The 23,947-nt window shown below is 40.7% G+C and overlaps 1 protein-coding gene across 1 annotated transcript; it reads right to left on the bottom strand.

The window, feature by feature from the left end:
• Positions 1-14,054: 14,054 nt before the first annotated feature.
• gpank1 (G patch domain and ankyrin repeats 1) lies at positions 14,055-23,690 on the bottom strand. The gene is made up of 5 exons (XM_073842921.1): positions 23,604-23,690; positions 18,965-19,219; positions 17,520-17,794; positions 16,450-16,565; positions 14,055-14,735 (listed from the first exon to the last, which is right to left on the bottom strand). Exons 2-5 carry the CDS (start codon positions 19,155-19,157, stop codon positions 14,285-14,287), a joined length of 1,035 nt encoding a protein of 344 aa, XP_073699022.1. The 5' UTR covers positions 19,158-19,219; positions 23,604-23,690; the 3' UTR covers positions 14,055-14,284.
• Positions 23,691-23,947: the final 257 nt, after the last annotated feature.

Below are 23,947 nucleotides of genomic sequence, written 5' to 3'. Positions count from 1 at the left end.
TTATTTGCTCCTTGGGAAACTCATGAAAGTGATGTTTCAACTGTCCAGTCAAATCATTGGCATAAGGACTAGCTTGTTTAATTATAAATAAGATAGGAAAGATAAGAAGGATAAAAAGGTCAAGTGAAATGAAGTTGCTTATGGAATAGGGAATAGGGAGCCGTGAACAGTGAGCTCTGTGGAACTCTGTCAGTCCGAACACAGTTGTATATTATTGTAAAACGTGATTCTGTAATAGTGAAGATTCTACATTATGAAAATTTGTATAGCTATTTTTAGCTAGGCAAGAAAGGAATACACTTGCACTCAAGTAACAGAACTATATTAAAGGAGAAGTTCACTTCCAGAACAAACATTTACAGAGAATTTACTCATCCCCTTGTAAACCAAGATGTTTGTCTTTCTTTCTTCAGTCAATAAGAAATTATGTTTCTTGAGGAAAACATTTCAGGAATGATCTCCATATAGTGGACTAGAATGGTGCTCCCAAGGTCTTCCAAAATGCAGTTTAAATGCAGCTTCAACTGGCTCTAAACAATCCCAGCTAAGGAAGTGAAACAATCAGTCATTTTCAAATTGACAATTTATATACTTTTTAATCTCAAATGCTCGTCTCGTCTTGTCTCGTCTCTGCAATGTGCATTTATAGCCTGTGTAATCGGGGTCAATATATTAGGGTCATCTCGTTTTCTTCTTCAATGTCAAAATCATCCTACATCGCTGTTTTACCCTTTTTTTGTGTAAAATGCATTTGATCTACTTTGCATGTTCACTTTGTAAACACTGGGTCAGTACTTCTGAAGCGATGTAGGATGATTTTGAAGTTGGGGGAATAAACGAGATGGGAGTTTTTCGACATATCCCAAACTGCATTGACCATATTGATGGTTTTGCTAGATAAGACCCTTCTCCCTCAGCTGGGATCATTTAGAGCCCTTTAAAGCTGCATTTAAACTGCATTATGGATGCTCAAACTTGAGTGCACTATTGAAGTCCACTATATGTAGATAATTCCTGAAGAAACATATTTTTTTTATTGACTGAAGAAAGAAAGACACAAACATCTTGGATGACAATGGGGAGAGTAAATTATCTGTAAATTTTTGTTCTGGAGGTGAACTTCTCATTTAAGGGATGACACTTTTATTATGTTTGAATTTAAGAAGCCATTTGTATGCAAACATCTCAATTAATACAATAGGAAACAAGCGAAATCATATTCGCATGGAAGCAGTCAGTTCAGTGGCGATTCTAGACTTTTTTAACAGGGGTGGCCTTAGTGGAGCACTGATTAATTCAAGGGTGGCATCATAAAATCATGCATCAAACACCATACTCATAAATTGAAGGACAAAGACCGTACTCTTACATCAAATTTCTTTTTATTTGAATAAAATCAAATATAAATAAACAAACTTATCATACTGCAGTGCAATGAAGTCAGATTTCCTTCCATTTACATTATTAGTAATTATTACTTACATTATTATTAGAAATTGAAATGAAACGAACAAGAAATGGCACAATGAACAACAAAGAACGTATTATTTACAATTAATTACACAAAATTAAAGCTTAATCAAAGGCCACATCTGTCCTGTGAGCTAAACTATTAGTATTTATAAAGTTTAAACTATATAGACTACTCTTTCATGTCATTACTGCATTGGTGATGTGCAAGTCGAATTCAGTGCCTGTCACTTTAAGGCCCTGCTGACGGCCGTGAGGTTTGCTTGATTCTCACGGTTTAAGCTAAACTGTTGTGCATTGTGCATAAGGATATGTGGATGAAATGAATTATGTTTGTTTCCATGTCATTTGTTAAACTAAATACTCTAAAGCCTAACAACTCGAAGAAAATCGGTCTTGGATTACAGGAGCTACTGTAAGTGTCTTGTAATGATAATTTCTATGATTTTGGCGAGCACAAAGAACTATCTCCAGATGTAAATTGGTTTCCTATTGCTCAAATTCAATTAAACCCACCAGTAGGCTAGACCTTAATTTCACAGCCTAGGTATGTTAGCAACACAGGGCTTGAAAACATTGACTATATATATATAACGTTAGAACAAACAAAAACGAAACAGTGCGTGGAATTTATCTGGGAATATAGCCTAAACCTAACTTACTGAAGGTAGGGGCCGGCGAGCTAACGTTACTTTGCTGGCGTGTTTTATTTGGTTCCTTGGTTAAAATATAATGTAGGCTACGTTTTTTTGCATAAAATTGCGTCTGCTAATCTGCTAATGATAAATCGTTAAATCCTTTTTACAAAAGTAGCCTACAGTTAACAGTTAATGACCTAGCAAATGTCGACTGAGTAGGCAGAAAAGCAGAAAAAAGGCAGGTACAGTAGATAAATTAGCCTAGCATACATGACGTGATTCAACGGACTTAATACTGGGCTGTGTGTGCGATTAGATATCAAGGCAGATGTGACAGGTAAATAGATATCTTTGCGTGCTAGCACAAGTAGTAGTGCTGTAAACTCACATGCTAAAAAACAGTAAGCCATGTATTGTTGGTTAGCTTACATCAAACATTTGCTACTTACATTTCTGAGTTCTGGTGTCTGACTGTCCAAGCCCCCGCGCTGATTTAAAGGCAGCAAGTGCGTCAACAACGGTTCCGCCTTTGAGCACGTTAATGGCCAATCGTAGAGTAGGATTTTGGGGTGGCACCTGGGGTGGCCAATCAATTCTCAGGGGTGGCGTGGGCCACCCCAAGCCACCCCTCTGGCTCCGCCCCTGAGTCAGTTAATATTCCATTTCTAAAACCTTAATCAGACCCATCAAACTATAGACTAATAGCCTTAACGTTGCAGTTAAGAAAAACAATGGAGTCGGCGCCGATGGCCTTGTGGGCAGCACGCTGACATACAGCGCCATTGCGCTCCGGGCGTCCCGTGTTCGAATCCCGACTCGAGGACCTTTCCCAATCCCACCCCCTATCTCTCTCCCACTTCACTTCCTGTCATTGCTGATCTGTCCTATCTCAATAAAAGCAAAAATGCCAAAAATAAATCTTAAAAAAGGATGGTAACTGAGAGAATTACATATATCTGTAGTGGACAGCAGTCTGCATATGAAAATAAAAAAAAGGAATTAATAGAAGCACTTGAAAAAATTAAAACTGAAAACTGAAAAAGATCTTGGAGCAGCATTGAAAAAAATATGTTCACAGTTAATTAAATATTAAAAAGAAATAGGACTGACTGTGGTTGAGGTTTTATTTAATTCTTTTTTTTCCTGCCAAATCTTCTGATCCACACTCCAGTCTATCCAGTGGCGGTAATACACCAACAAACTGGTTTGCCAAATGCCAAAAAACTTAAGAAGAAAAAGCCATACTATTAAAATCACTTACAAATCTGAGATGAGATGAAGCTTAATGAAGCTTTGAAGCTTTCCAACAGGATGTGTTGAAAAGTGGTTTATTTCTCGAGGTAATAAATAAATAATAAATAAGTCTCAAAATAAATAAGTTCTTTGAAGTTTTTATGCTTAGTGTTGTTTTATGTTTTATAATTTTCAAACTGGGCAGTTTTGTTAAACAGAGGGAAATGAGAAGTCATTTGGACTGGATAAAGTGATTTATGTCAACTGGACAGATGGCAGTCGAAGTGGAAGTTTAAAAACAATATTTTTGTCCCTCTGGCTGGGTCGATTCTGCCAAAAGTGACTTTATTTTCCTTAAAGCACTGCAGTCAAACACGGAAACATACGTCACCAGTGATGCCATTTCATTAGAATACCACATGCCTTGTTAAGGAGCTCCGACTGGAAGTACCTGAAGTTTTCGACACAGTCTTCGAAGCCTCTGTATCAGGCGTCACATTACAATTCAGTGCAGTGACTCAAGACCTTCACTAAAACCTACTAGAGAAGCTATGGAGGTATGCGAGTACAGCAAGAACGTTTGTCAAAACGAGGAACACATCAAACTGAGGAAGGATAAGGATAGGCCTAATGAGGAGCAAGCACAAACAGATTCGAATATTTCTGTATGCTGTTATATATGCTGCAATTTGTCTGGATGCTGTGATTGCTTCGAAAGCTGTGATTGTTCTGAATGCTGTGATTGTTCTGGAATCTGTGACTTTTCTGGAGTCTGTGATTGTTCTGGAATCTGTGACTGTTCTGGAGTCTGTGATTGTTCTGAAATCTGTGATGGTTTTCTTTCATCCTGCTGCAGTTTTCTGGGATCATGTTTGTTAAGTTTATGTGACTTGTGACTCTTTATTTTTTAACTGAGTGGACTTCTGGGGATGCCACAACAGTCAGAGGAGATTACAGCTCCTGTCGAAAACACTTAATGCAAAACCAACACCATCACAATCTACAACAAACATTAGTACATCTTTATTGAATGCCATAATGGAATGATTGTTTTCACAAAGACATTGTTATCTGTACATTTACAAAAAACAAACAAACAAACAAAAAAAAAAAACTTTGCCTCAACATCAAAATAACAAATCATATAAAAATTTAACTTCCTTTACAGTAATGTCTGATCATTGCTTTAAATACGGACTGTGTGAGAGTGGAAGAGAAACTAAAAATGCATTGGCATAAAAACAAGTCTCACAAGATTCTTGAGCCTCAGAATGTTTGATGATGTGACCTGAAATGTCATCTGTTGTCATTAGTTTCTGCTTCATGCAAATAAATTGTTAGTGTGTTGAAACAAAGCAAAGGTTATGAAGATTTGGTAAAAAAAAAAGGTTATGAGACATTTTGGCTCAGTACACTCAGGTGAATTCTCACTCATTACAGATCACCATGGTCAACTGTAATTATTATTATGATGGATATCAACATGCTTTTGAAGACATCTGAGAAGATTCCATAAATACTCACCTTGCCCTGGGGATATTTTTGTAAAGCATTCTATAATAATATGAAGGAAAACTATTGACACCTATGTTGTAATTGTCATTTTGAAAGTAATACAAGATGTTTATAAAGGTGAACTTTTAATGTTTTTTTCTATTCTTACAAGCAAGTTTAAAGATGCAGTTTATTAATTGATAATTTGCTAAAAATCTGCTTCCCTTGGTTACTGTTTCTATCTCAGACAAAATGTACATCCTGGAATGAACTGAAGATTTCCAGGCAATGAACTGTATAAATTTCAGTAAAATATGCTCATAAAACTGGGTGGATACTGGTTCTTTAAAACATCAGAACATGTGTTAAAACATATTCACAAGATATCACATAACACATCTCACTTTCTCTATATCTGATGAAATATTAAATGCATATTCCTATTTAGACCTAAAAGCTATGAACGGCAGCCACAACAAACATTTTAGAAGTGAAACAAGGTACAAAGTATGTAAAAGTTTTCAAAAATTAAATAGAACTTGTGTAAAGTACAGATTCCCTGAAATAATCTGTGACGAGTCTCTCTGGGCTCATCAGCGTCGCCCTGGCAACCAACGCAGCACACCTGCACGTCCTCATCATGGGCTGATCGGTCCCAGCTGCCGGCGATCATCAAGTGGCTTTAAAAGCCACCACCAAGCACACTTCGACAGACGACTGTCTCACGCTGAACGTACTGGCTCTAATCCTTTGTCTCTCTTCTCCTCGAAGGCAGCGAGTGACCGACAGCCCGATTGAGCACGCCTGGACACCAGGCACGAGCACGAGGACTTCACAGGAGCACCAGCCACGACAGCACCACGAACTTTAATTCCCCCTTCACTTCTTCACGTACTTCATTTTTAATAAATCCACCCTCCGGGGCTTTTGTTCACCAGCCAGCCTTGTTGTGTGTTTTCTCCCCCGTGACATCTGGTGGAGAATGCGGGCATTGCAGGAGAATTCACACACAAGTGTTGGCACTGCACCGCATTAATTTGTTTTTTTTCTTTTTGTTCACCCCCTCAGCATCGATCGGCGCCCTCTCTCCCCTTGGAAAATGGACGAGCTGCTGCAACGCCTCACAGAAGTAAGCATCCGCCAGCAGCAAATTGTGGAACATCTGGCCACTCGGCAGGGCAGAGCTGAAGAAGAACTCGCTGCCCTTCGTGCCCAAGCTGCCCAGCCAGTTCCACTACCTGACCCCCGGATGCGGGCTGCTCGGCTTTTACCCAAGATGACGGCTCACGATGATGTTGAAGCATTCTTACAAATGTTTGAAACCACAGCCAACCGAGAAGGATGGCCGCTTGAAGATTGGGCTTCGGCGCTGGCACCCCTTCTCACTGGTGACGCTCAGCGGGCGTATTTCTCTCTTCCCCCTGTGATCGCGGAGAACTACACGGAAGTGAAGCGCGAAATCCTCGCCAGGCTTGGTTTGTCCCCCATCTGTGCGGCGCAACAGTTCCACGAGTGGGAGTTTAAAGCCCGGGGGCCAGCCCGAGCCCAAGCCGCCGAACTCGCCCGCCTAGCTCAACATTGGCTGATGGATGGAGACCCCGACGCAGCTCAGGTAGTGGAACGAGTGGTCATCGATCGCCTCCTCCGCGCCCTGCCTCGGTCTCATCGTCAGGCGGTGGGGATGAGGAACCCCGCCACCGTCCTCGCCCTGGTGGAGGCGATCGAGCTGGCGGATGCTGTCCACCATCGGGAGGCTGGGGAGAGAGCGCCGCCGTTTCCCCGGAGGGTGGTCCAGGAGCGACGCACGCCGGAGGGCACCTCGCGTGCAGTTGGCAGACCGACGGTTCCCTCTCCAATGGACGAGCCCATGCCAACCGCTGACCCCACGACACCTCCGCGGGCATGGCTGGCGGGCTGCATCGTCCATCAGCGCGTCCCACCTGCGGCTCCAGAGGCGGACGTGAAGCTGAACGGCAAGCCCATCCGGGCGCTTCTGGACTCGGGCAGCGCGGTCACCCTCGTCCAGGCCCAGCTATGTCCTCCTCACCCTGGCCAAAAGAGTTACCTACCGATCACGTGTGTGCACGGGGACACCCAACAAGTTCCAGCTCGCCGCGTGAACATCACCGCCGCCCACGGCACCTGGTCTGTGGAGGCTGGATTAGTGAAAAATTTACCAGTCCCCCTACTGCTTGGAAGAGATTGGCCGGGGTTTGACCGCCTGCTCGCCGCCGCCGCTCAGCCCGCCAGCCCGGAAGGGAACCGTCGCCGCCGCAGCCGGCCAAGAGGACCCCGCCGCCGGCCAGCGCTGCTAGCTTCGGACAGCGGGAGAGATGGTGAGTCCCCCTCTCAAAATACTAATCTCTTCTATGATGTGTTCCAGCAGGCCAGCCAGGGGGGCTCTTTTGCCAGAGAACAGCGGGAGGACGATCGTTTAAAACATTGCTGGAACCAAGTCAGAGCCATCGACGGCAACGACGTCCTCCCACGGCCCCATCCTCTCCCGCACTTCATCGTCCGAAGCGGTCTGCGGTACTGCGTTGCCCAGCGACGGGGGGAGGAAAAGGAGCTTTTGGTTGTACCGCGGACGAAGACGGAGACTATACTGGAGTTGGCCCACTCCCATCCGATGGCAGGTCACCTGGGGGCAGCGAATACCATCCAGCGGATCCGGGACCGCTTCCATTGGCCGGGCCTGGAGGCCGATGTGAAGGGGTTCTGTAGAGCCTGCCCGACCTGCCAGCGCACGGCGCCCAGGACTCCTCCCCCCAGCCCGCTGATTCCTTTGCCCATCATTGAGGTGCCCTTCGAGCGGATCGGACTGGATCTGGTAGGGCCGTTGCCTAAGTCTGCCCGAGGACACGAACACATCCTCGTCATCGTGGATTACGCCACCCGGTATCCGGAAGCAGTCCCCCTGAGGAAAGCCACAGCGAAAGCCATCGCCCAGGAACTGTTTCTGTTGGCCAGCCGGGTGGGCATACCGACCGAGATCCTGACTGACCAGGGAACACCGTTCATGTCCCGGCTAATGGCTGACCTCTGCAGGCTGCTGCGGGTGAAACAGTTGAGGACAACCGTCTACCACCCGCAGACCGACGGACTCGTTGAGCGCTTTAATCAAACTCTGAAGCAAATGCTCCGAAGGGTGGCAGCCGAAGACAAGCGGGATTGGGACCTCATGATCCCCTACGTCCTCTTCGGCATCCGTGAGGTCCCCCAAGCCTCAACTGGTTTCACCCCCTTTGAGCTCCTGTTCGGCCGCCAGCCACGGGGGCTGCTGGATGTCGCTCGGGAAGCTTGGGAGCAGCAGCCTGCCCCCCACCGCACGGTCATCGAACACGTCAAACAGATGAGGGAACGGATTGACCGTGTCATGCCATTAGTCCGGGAACATCTCAGCAAGGCACAGCAGGCCCAACAACGCCACTACGATCGGGCAGCCCAACCATGGGAGTTCCAGCCGGGAGACAGGGTGATGGTCTTGGTCCCCACCTCTGCTTGCAAGTTCCTGGCCAACTGGCAAGGCCCGTACACAGTCGTTGAGAAGGTTGGACCCGTTACCTACCGAATACGCCAACCTGGACGGAGACAAGCAGAGCAGTTATATCACATTAACTTACTGAAGAAATGGCAAGGGACCCGGGACCAGCTCGCCGCCCTCAGTCTCACCGATCCCGTGGTTGTCGACATGGATCCCAATCTGTCGGCTGCCCAGAAGACCGAGCTGCAGCACCTGGTCAGTCAGTTCCAGGATGTGTTCTCCTCCAGGCCCGGGCAGACCAACGTCACCTGCCACGACATCAGGACACCCCCCGGAGTGATCGTCAGGCAACGGCCCTACCGAATCCCAGAGGCTCGTCGGCAGGCTATAGAGGATGAGATCCAGGAAATGCTGAAGTTGGGGGTAATCGAACCATCGCGCAGCCCATGGTCCAGCCCCATTGTGATGGTACCCAAGCCGGATGGCACCCTCCGCTTCTGCAATGACTTCCGCCGCCTCAACGAAGTCTCCGAATTCGACGGCTATCCCATGCCTCGGGTCGACAGGTTTTGGACCGCCTGGGGAGGGCCCGGTACATTTCCACCCTGGATCTGACCAAGGGATACTGGCAAGTACCACTCACACCCACGGCTAAACCGAAAACTGCTTTTTCCACCCCTAGTGGCCACTGGCAGTACCGGACCCTCCCCTTCGGCCTGCATGGAGCGCCCGCCACATTTCAGCGCATGATGGACATCATTCTGAGGCCCCACCAAGCATACGCGGCGGCCTACTTAGATGACGTCGTCATCCATTCCGAGGCATGGGACGAACATCTGGAACGTCTGCGGAGGATGCTCTCGGAGCTCCGGCGGGCTGGACTAACCGCCAACCCCCGCAAATGCCACCTAGCACTATCAGAGGCGAAGTACCTGGGCTTCCAGGTCGGTCGTGGGCTCATCCGACCCCAAGATAAGAAGGTGGAGGCGATCCGGTCCGCTCCAAAGCCCCAGACGAAGTCCCAGGTACGAGCCTTTTTGGGGTTGGCGGGGTACTATCGCTGTTTTATCCCCAACTTCTCCTCTTTAGCCGCCCCCCTGACAGACCTGACCAGGAAGGGGCAGCCAGAGAAGATCTGTTGGACGACAGCCACGGAGGAGGCCTTCGCTCGGCTCAAGACGGCCCTCTCCTCGTCACCGGTGCTCCGCGCTCCCGACTTCGGCTGCCCCTTCCTGCTGCAGACGGATGCCTCCGATACCGGACTAGGAGCCGTCCTGTCACAGATCCAGGAAGGTGAGGAGCATCCCATCATTTATATCAGCAGGAAGCTGTCCAAGGCAGAAAAGAACTACGCCGCCGTCGAAAAGGAGGCCCTGGCCATCAAGTGGGCAGTCCTGGAGCTGCGTTACTACCTTCTCGGCCGTAAGTTCACCCTGGTGACCGACCATGCCCCCCTACAGTGGATGGCCCGGGCCAAGGACACCAACGCCAGGGTGACCCGCTGGTTCCTCGCGCTCCAGGACTTCCACTTTGAGGTGCGACATCGGGCCGGGGCCGCCAACGCCAACGCCGATGGACTCTCGCGGATGTGGACAGCTTTTGCAGGTCTGTCAGGGGTCATTCCCCACCCACCCCTTATTTCACCCCTACTGTCTGCTCTCGTTCCCAGGACTAGGACGACGCTTAGGGGGGGGGGATGTGACGAGTCTCTCTGGGCTCATCAGCGTCGCCCTGGCAACCAACGCAGCACACCTGCACGTCCTCATCATGGGCTGATCGGTCCCAGCTGCCGGCGATCATCAAGTGGCTTTAAAAGCCACCACCAAGCACACTTCAACAGACGACTGTCTCACGCTGAACGTACTGGCTCTAATCCTTTGTCTCTCTTCTCCCCGAAGGCAGCGAGTGACCGACAGCCCGATTGAGCACGCCTGGACACCCACCTTCACGAGCACGAGGACTTCACAGGAGCACCAGCCACGACAGCACCACGAACTTTAATTCCCCCTTCACTTCTTCACGTACTTCATTTTTAATAAATCCACCTTCCGGGGCTTTTGTTCACCAGCCAGCCTTGTTGTGTGTTTTCTCCCCCGTGACAAATCCTTAAGAACAACTAGTACAACTACTCAAACAAATAAACATGGTTTGTTTTATCTGCATGATTTTTAGGTCAATAGGAGTTTCGCATTTCCATTAGCCAAAATTTCACATATCTGGCAACAAAACAGGATTTTGTTCCAGGAAGTGGTGTTTGTTCCACATTCTTGACAGTACAACAGCATAATTCAACACTGTTTTGAAATTACTGGGAATACATGAAAAAAATACTCGTGGCATTTGGTGTATCATTGTGTATCTAAGCCACAAACAAATTGATCCACCTATAGTGTTTTCATGGGGCATCATCAATTGACCTAATTGCCCACATTGAACGTAAACAATTCCACTAAACCAAACGTCAATTATTGTCATGTTTTGGACTGTACTAGTCGGTCAGACCGGTAAAAACATTTGGAGTAATAGACTGCTAAACGTTATAACAAATCAAGGAGAAGAGTGCACAAAACTATCTGAGCAACAAAAGGTGTTTGTGGTTGGCCAAACTGAAGTATTGCCAATATGGCCGCACATCTGGGTAACTGCCCTCTTTTTTATTTTGGTTTGGTACAATTTTCATAAAGTGTACATTTTCAAAACTGTTAGTACAAAACTTTCAACTGATCACACTTGTAACACAACCATTCTTTCCAAATCCGATCTCATGATTTCATTGTAGTTGCACATATTTTCATTCAACATAATTGTTTCAGAACACAAGGTCATTGTGATATGTATTGAGAATATTTGGTTTAATCACCAACACACAACAGTAAGATCTTCTTTCAGTTTAGACCTTGTAACAATCAGTTCATTTAAGAGCAAACAATGCAAGATTCATGTTTCAAATCACCTCTGTTGGTGAAATAATTACAGTAATACAAGCAATAACTGTCATGTTAAAAAATACACTTACATTACATATCTCACATAAAATCCATAAGTGTTTTGACATGGCTTGACATGGCCAAAAGGTTTTGTGCTATTCAGTTTTTTTGCGCAATAAAAACTGTTCTCCTAGTTTCATAAAATTACGAATGAACCACTGATGCCACATGGATTATTTTGTTGATGTTCTTGGTACCTTTCCGGACCTTGTACATGGTGGGACCTTGATGTCTATGGAGGGTCAGAGAACTCTCGGATTTCATCAAAAATATCTTCATTTGTGTTCTGATGACGAACGAAGGTCTTACAGGCATGGAACGACATGAGGGTGAGTAATAAATGATAGCATCTTCATTTTTGGGTGAATTATCCCTTTAAGGTATTTACATGACCCTAAACTTTTTTAACTTTGAAACATAATTATTGTATGATTGTGCACATAAACAACTACTTATGGAACTTCTTTTCCTGTTTGTTTTATTAAACATCCAAATCACCACTCTATTTTATTATGATGAAAAAAGTTTGAAAACTTGGAATTTGGATGACTATACTTTACACATCACATACACTTATTAAAGCAGGGTTTCTGCAGGATTTTCAAATCTTATTAATGCCTTTAATGCCCTTTTTAATGCCATTTCTAACATTTTAATGCCATACGCAACCAATAACTACATGGGCTCGAAATTAACTTTTTTTACTTGGTAGCACTGGTGCTCCCAACTTCAAAAAGTTAGGAGCACCAAAAAAATTTTAGGACCACCTAATTTCTTTTTAGTAATGTGCCGATCTTGATTCTTCATGATTGATTCTGATTGCAGATGTTTTACAAGCAAATGGGCTGATTCTGAAAGCCTTTTTTATATATTTATTTTACGCCTTAAGCAAGGGACAAGAATTAATGAAAATATGAGTACATGAACAAGATGTTTGTTTTCTCTATTATAGGTACAGCCGTTTAAATTAGAGGCAACCACTGCATTTTTAAACAATCTACAGTAAAACAACAAAAAATAAACGACACTTCTTAGTCGTGTAGACAATAAATGCAGTCATGATCAAAGTAGGCTACTCTTTCAATATTCAAAGTGCAAATAGAGACCGAATTTTTTAAGCATGATACAGAGCTATAGACACTACACAACTTATTATAGCCCACATACTAATAACAGCTTCGATATTTTATGTAGCCTAATTTGCGCGCATTGGGGAGTTGCTCTCTAAACGTGGGGTATTAAAATTGCTTTTGAATGGTGTGCGCGTTTTACCCAAAATGCACCACGCGACCGTTTACGCGCAACTTCCATATGAATGAACTGAAAACGCTCGCTTCGCCCCGCTCGCTACGCGCCAGTGCGTGCTCTGCCTGAGCGGAAAAATGCCCGACGTCATTCGCGTTTTTTCCATTGTCCAATCGAATGAATGGAGAGGCGGGCCTTCTGTTGTGGTGACGAAAGTTTACCGTTGCTTAAAAAGTCCGGAGACTGCAAGAAATGGAGGAGAAACTTTTGGTGTCTGACATGGGTAACCCGGAGCTGTGTTTTTTAGGGTTTCTGCTAATATGACAGTTTAATTAACAGCAAAAACCAAAGATTTTAGAGCACTGGCGCTATAATCCTTTGATTTGACTGACAGGACAGCTGTTTTGGTCGTTGCCTAGCAACATAAAACAACGGCAGCACACTGCTCTTTTTTAAAAGTCACCAAAAAAGGCAGTGTTTTTAGAACTGTGGCTGTGTCCAAATTCAGGGTCTGCATCCTCCTTAGGATCCTTCCTACCAGGTTGAAGGAGGAGGGGTCCTCCGAAGACCGCAAAACCTGGAAGTAGGTGTCAGTGAATTTGGACAGCCTACCCTTCTTTCAGTTCCCTCCCTTCCCCGTTGCTCATATCCTGTCGCCTAGCAACCGTGACAGCACTAAGCAAGAAGTAAGGTTATCTGTACTGCACAAAACAAAATAACTGCTCTTTCGTCCCTAAAAGCGTTAAAAACAGCTTCAAACACTAACAAGAAATTAGCTGTGTGTAAGGGGATATTCACACAGACAGTAAGAAAGAAGATAGTTTACGAAAGTGATGTTTTTTAACATATAAACATACAAATGTAAAAAAAATAAGCTTAACGCTAAAACCAAAGGCCTAACTAGACAACCGCTGTAAAAAAATATTTTTTGAAACGCCAGTTTTTTTTAAACTTACATCATTACTACCATTCGTTTCGTCCGCCATTATTTGAAGCGCTCTGCCGAAAGGAATTATGGGATAGGTAGGACAGGAAAGGATCCACCAGACCCATCCTTCCAATTCGGGGAAAAGGAGGACGTATTTGTGGGCCGCATTTGAAGGATCCTATGAATTTGGACAGCCTTCGTCACGGTGCTGTGACGTAACATCCTTCAAATGAGTCCTCCGAAGGATGTAGACCCTGAATTTGGACACAGCTGAAAAGACGCGTTCGGTGTGGCCGCTCTTAAAGAGTCTGTGTCACACAATTTTGGACCGGCCAGAAGCAATTACCAAACTGGTTCCGTGTTTATCATACTTCGCCACAGTGAATCAAAGTTATTAATTATACAGGCTACATTCAAGATAAATTGGTAATATTTGTTTCTTCAACACTAAAGTTTTAATGCCTGTATAAAACAATTTAATGATTAATTTTTGCAAAATTAATTTAATGACTTTTAATGCTTTTTAATGCCCCGCGGAAAAACCCTGTAAAGGAACTTAATGCATATAAACTCAATCTCAATCCAAAAACAATGCGAGTTTAATCATGTTTTCCAAATGTAATTGCATTAACCCATTGACAAACTTTGAAAACCCATTGACAATCTTTTTAATAACATTTCATCCAGTTTCAGTTTATTGTCAGTCAGTTGTTTTGTCTTCTTAGTTACTGTCAAAGAAACATGTTTCAACTGAATTTTAAAAAATTAAAAGTTTGTTTTGAAATTCTGAACGAAGCACAGTAGGTTAGAAGTCATAGTTAAATGAATCACGGTAGTCTCTCTCCCATCTCTTGTCTCGTTCTTCTTTCCTCTTAAGTTCTTTAGCACTGAGCGTTGTTCCTTTCTCTTGTCTTAGTCTTTTCTCTTTATGTATGTGTCGCACTGCTTGAGGATCTTTGGCCGGGAAGTGTGTGACTTTGGGCTGCGGGGCCACTCCATATCCCAAGCCCGCCTGATCTCTCTTTAGTACCGTGCTTACTGGGTTTTTGCGGCCAGAGTGGGCAGGTCCAAGACCAGAAGAGGGATCCCACCCTAAACGAAGCATCATTTTATAGCTGGTGCTGGAAGAGGGCAGGCAGTATTGAGGGGTGGCTGGGGGGCGGAGCTCACTGAACTGATGCAGTGTGGACCTGTTGTGTGTTTCAGTGCTCTCTGTATAATGCACAGCACACACATTACACCACTGAGAATGAACACTGTGGAAACAAACACAGACATACATTAAACACATGTTAATCTTAGATCTGTTCAAGTTGGTGAAAACTACACTTATTAGATGACACAGCATTTAGATGAGAACTCTATCTGGGAAAAATATACTTGGATTAAAGGCACAACAATAATAAACCTGCCATTTTTAATGGAATAAATCACCCATCATTAAGATGGTTCCGGCTCAAATATGAATATCTATCGATAATATGGTTTTCTCCAGTGAATACGTCTGAATCAGGAGAGAAATATGCACAGATCAAACAGCATTTACAAGTGAAGTTCTTAACAAATACAGTGGTGGCCAAAATTACTAGAACCAGTTAAAAAAGGCTTTAAGTTATTTCTATCTTTTGCTGTAGTGTGTCAGTACGAAATGTGAACCTGAACCACAAAACCAGTCATAAGGGTTAATTTATTTTTTTCAAAAAAAGAGAGATTTATAAATCATATGAAAGTTGGTCATAGAAGTATGGTTTGTTAGGATAGGACAATATTTGGCCGAGATACAACTATTTGAAAATCTGAAATCTGAGGGTGCAAAAAAAAAAAAAAATTCTAAATACTGAGAAAATCACCTTTAAAGTTGTCCAAATTAAGTTCTTAGCAATGCATGTTACTTATCAAAAATTAAGTTTTGATATATTTAGAGAAGGAAATTTACAAAACATCTTAATATCCTAATGATTTATGGCATAAAAGAAAAATCAATAATTTTGACTCATACAATGTATTGTTGGCTATTGCTACAAATATACTTTTGCGACTTACGACTGGTTTTGTGGTCTGGGGTAACAAATATCAATTTACATGTAGCGCCATTGCAATGCGGGGAGTCCCGAGTTCGAATCCCGGTTCGAATCTTTCCTGATCCCGCCCACCCTTTCTCACTCCCACTTCGCTTTCTGCCTGTTCTACACTATCCTATTATAATAAAGGCAAAAACACAAAAAAAAACCTAGATGATTTGTTAATGAAATAAGTAAGTGACTGCTTTTATAAGTGGCTCAGTGAATCATTGATTCGCACAATTTGTTCAAACACACTGATTCATTCAGAACTGAAGCAAAACACTAACATGTTGCTCAAAGAAGCACAACAGTACTGCTTTGTTTTTAACTGTTTTCATTGGTGAAATACAGTGAAACCATCATTGCAATGTTGTATGTTCTAGAAGGGAATACATTCGGGAGAAAATAGATTTTTATATAGATATATGTGATGTTGATGTTTGAACTGCTAATTTTCAAAATCTTTTCAGTCCCTTTCTCAAGATGAACTGCAGCATGATTAAAAAATTCATTAAAAAATGAACTGAAGCATCAGGAAACTACACAGCAAGTACTGACAAAACTAACATTCAAAAAATGCAGTGACATTGCCAGTATTTTGAAGCAACCCTACACAGAACTAGACTTATGTGGAGTACTTGTGGATTGTTGTAATGCTTTTATCAGCTTTGTGAACTGTCATTCTAAATGCACCCATTCACTGCAAATAATCCACTGGTGAGCAACTGATGTAATGCTACATTTTTCCAAATCTCTTCTTATAAAACAAGCTTATCTACATCTTGGATGTCCTGGGTGTGACTACATTTTTAACAATTTTTCCTTTAAGAGTGCTGGAATGCATACATTTCTCAAATTATACAGTGTTGGCACATTTGGACACCAAGAAAAGCATGAATAATCTAACCTCTCTGCATTGTTTGTAGTAGGTGTGTCTGTAACCTCTGACACACTAAACTGCTCCAGTTCTCTCACTACATCCTGGTGACCTGCCTGCAGAGCCAAATCTCGAGCATCTCTGCCCTGAGAAAGAATAAGAAACAAAACAGGATGGAGATGAAAAAAGAGGAAATGAATCAACACAAGAAACAAACAGGCATAATGTTTAGGAAATGGTTTGCAACTTAATGTATATGTAAGCAGTAGTGTTTCTACAGGATTGTGTGCTTAGGTAGCAGGACAACTTTCCATGAAGCTGTCATGAACTGAACTGTCATGAACCCTAATACACAGAATTCTCGCAGAGCTAGACAAGATGAGAATTTGAGGTTAAAAATTATATAATTGATAGAAAATAACCTCGGGTGGGACCGTTAAGAGCCCTTTGAAGCTACAATTTTAAACTGCATTTTGGAAGTTCAAACTTGGTGGCACCATAGAGGACCACTATGTGGAGAGAAATCCTGAAATGTTTTCCTCAAAAAACTATTTCTTTAAGACTGAAGAGAGAAAGACATGAACATCTTGGCTCTTGGATGACAAGTAAATTATCTGTACATTTTTGTTCTGGAAGTGAACTTGTTCTTTAATTATTTTAATTAGATACATACTGTAACTCATTTAATTTTATGAATAACAATGAACTGTGTGACTGCTTCACTGCCCCTTGTGTTATATGTTCACATTCTTCCTTTTTTTATATCCATTCATAGCTCAAGGAGGGTTATTATCATTACATATTAGAAATGCTGTTGAGGCAGAAACGTTACTATTAGGATATGAATAAAAACTAAAAAAATGATCTAATACTAAAACGAAACCTATATATATATACTCATATTTATTAAGTAGTATAGGTCCAAGACTATATTTTGCATCTACATTATATTTGGTTTCCTAAAATTGTCTTCTATTATCTCAATTACTTCAGGCCAAAATGTTTTGTACTCATAAAATATTTTTTTAAAAATTAGACAGAACTATAATATTTCTTATTATTAATAATACACACAAGCACACAATTTGACTGTTACACACCTGTTTGTCCACTACTCCTACCCAAGCAGCGCCACTTTGCAGGAGCAGCCGAACAGCCTCTGTTTGCCCTGCCTTACTTGCACACATCACACCCGTCCAGTAAAAATCATCACGGAAGTTGACATCACAGCCACGCTGCAAGAGGTCCTTTAAGGCCCGAATGTTGCCCTCCTGGGCACACTGGAGGAATTTGTGTCCATCACGCTCTGATGTGTAAACTGGTTCGACAGAAGCAGCTTCTGGTCTTTGTGCTTCTCTTCTTCGTCGTTTGTGTCCTCAAGTCAAAACATAATGGGTGAATATTATAGAATTATAGAGTTATATCTGTTAAACTGCTACAATTATTATAAACTAAACTCTGAAGGAGAATAGTCATACTGTAATATACTACTTTATGTTGCTCAAGAGATTTTTAAATAATGTTTTGATGGGCACAAATACTGTATTGATGAAAGGTTTGGTGAAACAACTCAATACCGCGAATTGAGTAAATACATGATTTTTGTGGATTCATACTTTAAAACATCATTTAAACCTATATGCCTGTAGCCAAATTTCTAATAGAAAAATACTAGTACTCCACTCCAAAAAAAAAAAAAAAAAAAAACTGTCATAAGTTTTGGCTTTGACTTCGAACATTCTTCAAATATTTTCTTTTCTGTTCAGCAGAAGAAAGAAATGCATACATGTTCGGAATGATATAAGGGGGAGTAAATGATGACAGAATTTTCATTTTGGGGATTACTATCCCTTTAAGATTCTTCTACACTGCAAAAAATGGTTTTCTAGCTTTGTTTCCAGACAAAATATCTCAAAATTCTTAAATCAAGAAGGATTTTCTAGACGAGTAAAAATAATTTTGTTTTCAGAAAAAACAAGTCAAAATTAAGTGAGTTTTTGCTTAGAACAAGCAAAATAATCTGCCAATGGGATAAGCAAAAAAAAAATCTTATTTCAAACAGACAAAACAAGATTATTTTGCTTACCCCATTGGCAGATTATTTTGCTTGTTTTAAGCAAAAATGCACTTAATTTTGACTTTTTTTCTTCTGAATACACAACAATAATTTTTACTCGTCTAGAAAATGCTTCTTGATTTAAGAATTTTTAGATATTTTGGCTGGAAACAAGACAAAAAATCTAAGCTAGAAAAGCATTTTTGCAGTGCAACAGTTAATGAAGAAGTGATAAAGTAATGAGGACAGTGTCTCAGTTTAACAGACAATATTAGAGAAATTATTGTAATTTATTACAATATAATATTTGAACATTATAATATATTATTATAAGAGACATTACTCTATTTTCATTACACTGCTTATTTCAACTGACAATCATCAGTTGTATCAGCTGATAATTCGATTTTTTTATTTGACAACTTAAAATACTTTTAAACCATGCAAAAGTCATTCCAGTTGTGTGCTGTGATAATTCTCAATCTCTACCTGTTCCTCTTCTCGCTCTTCTTGTGGTTGCTGCTTCTCGCTCTTTTGACTTTTCTCCACCTGTCTCTTGTAGCAGGCTTTGGTAAAAGTCTCTGGCCTCCTTCCCACTAAGTGATTGTTTCTCTTCTCTCTTTCTTTCTATCCAGAGGTTTTCTTCTTCTTTGGCTCTGGTAAAGTAGACTGGGTTGTTCATCTTTAATACAATCAAGAAGAAATTCCAGAGAAATGCTGCATCAGCTACTTATGGCCATGAGACTAAAACCAAGAGAAAGAACAAATAGAAGATTTAAGCTAACACAGAAGGACATCTAATTTTCAGGTCAGTTAAGAGAACCACCACTTAATTCAATGAGTCTTTGTTGCCAATAAGTTTTAGCTGTCTTTTTATGCCTTAAAAATGTACTCATTTATGTTTCTGTAATCAGCAATTCCAGCGTTACGGACGTGACATTCAAGGTCAAAACCTGAAATATAAATCCTCATAAATTTTATTCTTTACCAATATATTGAACCATCTCTTTATATTTTTGAAACCCCTTAAAATAGAGTCCAGACATCAGAAAAGTTTCAGTCTAAAACCCTGTTTTATATTTTAAATGAGGGAAATACACATACGTTACGGACGTGACAAAAAAAGACTCGAGTTTCTGGGAGACAACATATTTTGTAAAATTTCTGCGATTTACAGTGCACAAACCAGAAGTAACAATATCTGCCGAATTGACAAGGGTTGGCTATTTACAAAACCTAAAACATCAATTTTGTTTAAATTTTCGCTTTTATGTTTCAGAGGAAAAATCAGCGTTACGGACGTGACATCTCTCCGTTACGGACGTGACCGTTCTGAAAGCGGAATTTATGCGACTATGGAAATGCGTATAGAATGCTTTAAAAACTTTAACTGAGACGTCTAATAGTAACTTATAGTAAGTAATAAACATTCGTTTAGGCCATTATTTAACTAATTAATGTATACAAAAATGAGACATTTTAATGTTTTTATTAATGTTTTATTTTGTCTATTTTGTTTAATGTATTAATGTTTTCTTGTGAGCTGCCAGATGAAATTCACAGTGCTGACTCGCATCTCCACAGGCCTATACTGGATGGGGCTTTAGAGAGAAATAAAGCCTTCATATTACATAAACGGAGAGTGTTTAATTTCGTTTTTAATTGGTTCGTTTGAAAGTAGACATTTTAAGCTAGACATATCTCTTGTAGCATGTGAGACAGGCTGAGTTCTGGCTCTTTTTTGAGAAACGCTCCAGCCAGAGACAGACCGAGATGGCAGAAAGCGCATCCTGTCTGTCTTTATTTGTAAAAAATAAAATTAAAAATACAAATAATAAAATTAAAAGCTTACGTTAAATCAGGTTCGAACTGAATGTTTCATTATCAGAAAAAAATGCTTTATCAGGAAAAAAAAGTGATCACGCATGCACCTCCCTGTCATGCATGCGCATTAGTTTTCAGCACAAACCCTTAAATATCAGTAATAAATGAGGTTAATGCTAGAGTGGGGATCCGCATTAAAATAAATTTTCACAAGTCTACACCCGAGACAAACGCAGTTATAACCTGCAAATTGAATGATATATTTGACGTTTTAAAATGATCTAATTGACCGATGCCGTTCCAATTCGTTGATCATTAGTTGCTGTTAATCAAGATTACGCATATGTCGCAGCATAAACTTGTTTTAATAAATCGCTTATGCATTAAATAATAAAGATACAAAACAGGTTATTAAATATGCTGAATATATTTTGTACAAATATTTATAAAATGGGAAAGCCTAATCTTCATTTTGCATCTGCATAAAATAGTGAATTATTTTTAACATGCAATGATACAAAATAAAACCAAACAAGATTTGTAATGAAGAAAAGAATATTTAGACAAATATGAGTGTTGAAACCCCACAGCACATCTCTTGCTCACTCAGCAGCATGCTCGCAGAACACGCAAAATCTTGCTCTATGCATGAATGCAGCGCAGATAGCGACACAAGTTATTTGAAATACATAAAATGTTTCAATAAGATAATACTGACAATGGAAATTATATGACACTTCAAATAGTTTTGACGATTTTTTCCCTTTAGTCCGCCTGTGCATTTCTGCACAGTAAATGCAGTCCATCTCCGCGCTGTTTTTAGTTGAGAACGCAATTTCTGAAATTTTAGAATGAATTAATTTCTAAAATGTTATGATAGAAAAAAACTCAAACAGGTCACAGTATAATAGAAATACACAGGCTATCGATCATCAACTTGTGTGCAGGCCCGGTTCTACGGGGGTGCTTGAGGGTGCGAAATCAAACGAAATCAATAGCACCCTCAGTTAAAGCTGTAATAATGTCATTTTATTGCAGATTTAGATAACAATCCAGTGAGTAATCATTAAAAAAAATATATTTTTCTGCTGTAAGCATTAAAACAATGCCCTACCATATTGTAACGCATCTAATCAGTCAATTAGAGCGTTGCATCCTCGGCCGACTAGCCCGACTTTTTTACACCTCTGGTTGCTGGGCTTCAGGCCAATTTTCACGTCAAAGTTCAGAGGCGGACGGGCACCGGTTTTATCTGTTTTAGGTTTCTCCTTATTTTAATATTTTAGACATCCATAAATTATGGTGAAGAAAAAAATGCCGCGCTGGTGGAAACAACAGGAGACTTCACTTTTGCTTTCACTTTCGAGGCTGGGCACGGACTGCAGCGCAGCTGGAACAGATCCGCGCTCAAGCACACAATATGCTGAAAATTGCCACAAAGGTAAATAAATAACACTGAATGTGTCGGGCCGGAAAGAGTAAAGCTTATTTAAATTATATATTAATAAACTAGTGTATTCTGAGTCAGTGTAACAAAAATCCTTTTTGGACGCGCCTTTAAAGAGAAATTTATCTTTTCGGATTACATAATGAGAGAGTTTTTGTTTTCTATTTGTTTTATTTCGTTAAGTAATAATTTAAAACTTATAAATTTATACGTTTTTTTAAGTGCACACAAATAAAAGTACACCCTTTACAGTACCGAATGATGTATTAACCTACTCTTACCTTTGTGAGCAAAATTGACAGATCATTTTAAATTGCTTCCACTGAAAAAATGCACTGGCGCCCATGTCCTGCGTCTTCAGCTTCCACTCTCTGCACAAACTATTGGATATGCGCCTAATACCGCACATTTATCTCTAAGTTTAACGTTTAAACTAACATTGTTTTATACTTGAACTATTTCATATCTATAGATTTTATGCAAATCGTGATGATTTGAGTAGGCAAACTGATCAAATTAACAGACTGCAGTCTACCGCTGGGCGCTGTTCCTTAAAAATAATAATAATAAAATAAAATAAAAACTTACATTTTACGAACAAAAATGCTCCAAACGTTTTTTTTTCTAAATTAAGTTAATAAAAAAAACGAAAGTATAATCAATTTGCCATTACATACAAAAATGAAGTATTTTGATTTTAAAATAGCAACGCGCGCCATCAGTGTCGCGCCCTAATGTCGACTATGATGGTATAATGTTAGAGCACCCTCATTAATTTAGGAAGCACCCTCAGTGATTTAGTTCTGGAACCGGGCCTGCTTGTGTGCCAGTATGCATATGAATTAATATGAAGCATCTGTAAGAGTCACGTCCGTAACGGTCACGTCCGTAACGCATTATTATGGCTGATAAGAGCAAAGAATTGAGATGGGCTGTTGATCATAATAAGCATGGCCATAAGTTGGCTTTGTACAGAAAGTTTCAAGTTAATTGCATTAGTAATTACTAAATTAAATAAACTTAATCTTTAAAACGTTACGGACGTGACACAACGCTGAAGCGTCCTGACGTCATAAATCTAGCCCTTATAAATCCAAAAATCATAGCTGTTTCGACAAAGTGAGTTTATTTACTTTTCATACAGGCCTCCATCTTTCTACAAAATACTTACTGTTGACACAATTAAAAAATATTCAGTCTTTAATCTCTCATTTGAAACCATGAAATACAGTCGAATGAAAATGTAATTTTACAATAGGTGCACCCATCATACGTGGTGGAAAAACATAGCAATTTCCTTCAAATTTCTATTAAAGCACGTTGATGCAGCTAAATACAGACCTAAATGCACAACTTAAACAGGGTTTTGTTCTTTTTGTATAAACTTAATTTTTTCATGGTAAGGTTGACATTTGCGTGGAATTGCTCTAATGTAATTACTTCTGTTACGGTTGTTAATTTGAAAAACGTTACATCAAATCAAATGTATACATGTGTGTGTGTATATATATATATATATATATATATATATATATATATATATATATATATATTGACCCCTGAAGTTAATTACAATGTCATTAATAGCAAATGATTGAATGAAAGAGACTTAATCAAACTACAAAAATCTGTTTTAAGTAAACACCAAGTTCTAATATTCCTATAAATAAATGGAATTCCATCTTTTTCTCTAGGATAATTAAAATCGAGATGTTATATTTAGCATATTACAAACCAAAGGGGTGTAGAGTAGCTTTAAAAAAAAGCCATATAAAATGTTTATAATTACATCAGACACATCAAAGGCAAAATAATTAAAAATACACTTTCAATTTCACGTAAATTTGGGATCGATACCTGTGTGAATGGATCCAGAAAGAAAAGAAACAAACGACAAAATAAACTCCATCACGTAAACACTACTATGTTCCTCTTTTTCGTGTGATGTTCGTTGGCGAACATAATCTACTACTGCCACCAAGTGTTCTGGAGCATGCAGCGTCCAAAGTGTGAAAAATGGCTCTGGGGCGCTGGGACCTTTCTTTTGTACAAACCACGATTGCTAACCTTGCTTGCCTTGATGTAATATTTTGATGATATGAGCTGAATCAAAAACACGTCCCTATTTGAGGTTTTAAGGGTACAGCTATTCAGTTTTAATCATCATAAACATTAAACATGTTGAAATGGATCAATTTATT

The sequence above is a fragment of the Garra rufa genome, chromosome 6, assembly GCF_049309525.1.
Source record: "Garra rufa chromosome 6, GarRuf1.0, whole genome shotgun sequence".
Lineage (NCBI taxonomy): Eukaryota > Metazoa > Chordata > Actinopteri > Cypriniformes > Cyprinidae > Garra > Garra rufa.
The sequence above is the reverse complement of the archived record's forward strand: the minus strand, read 5'-3'. Positions and strand labels throughout refer to the sequence as shown.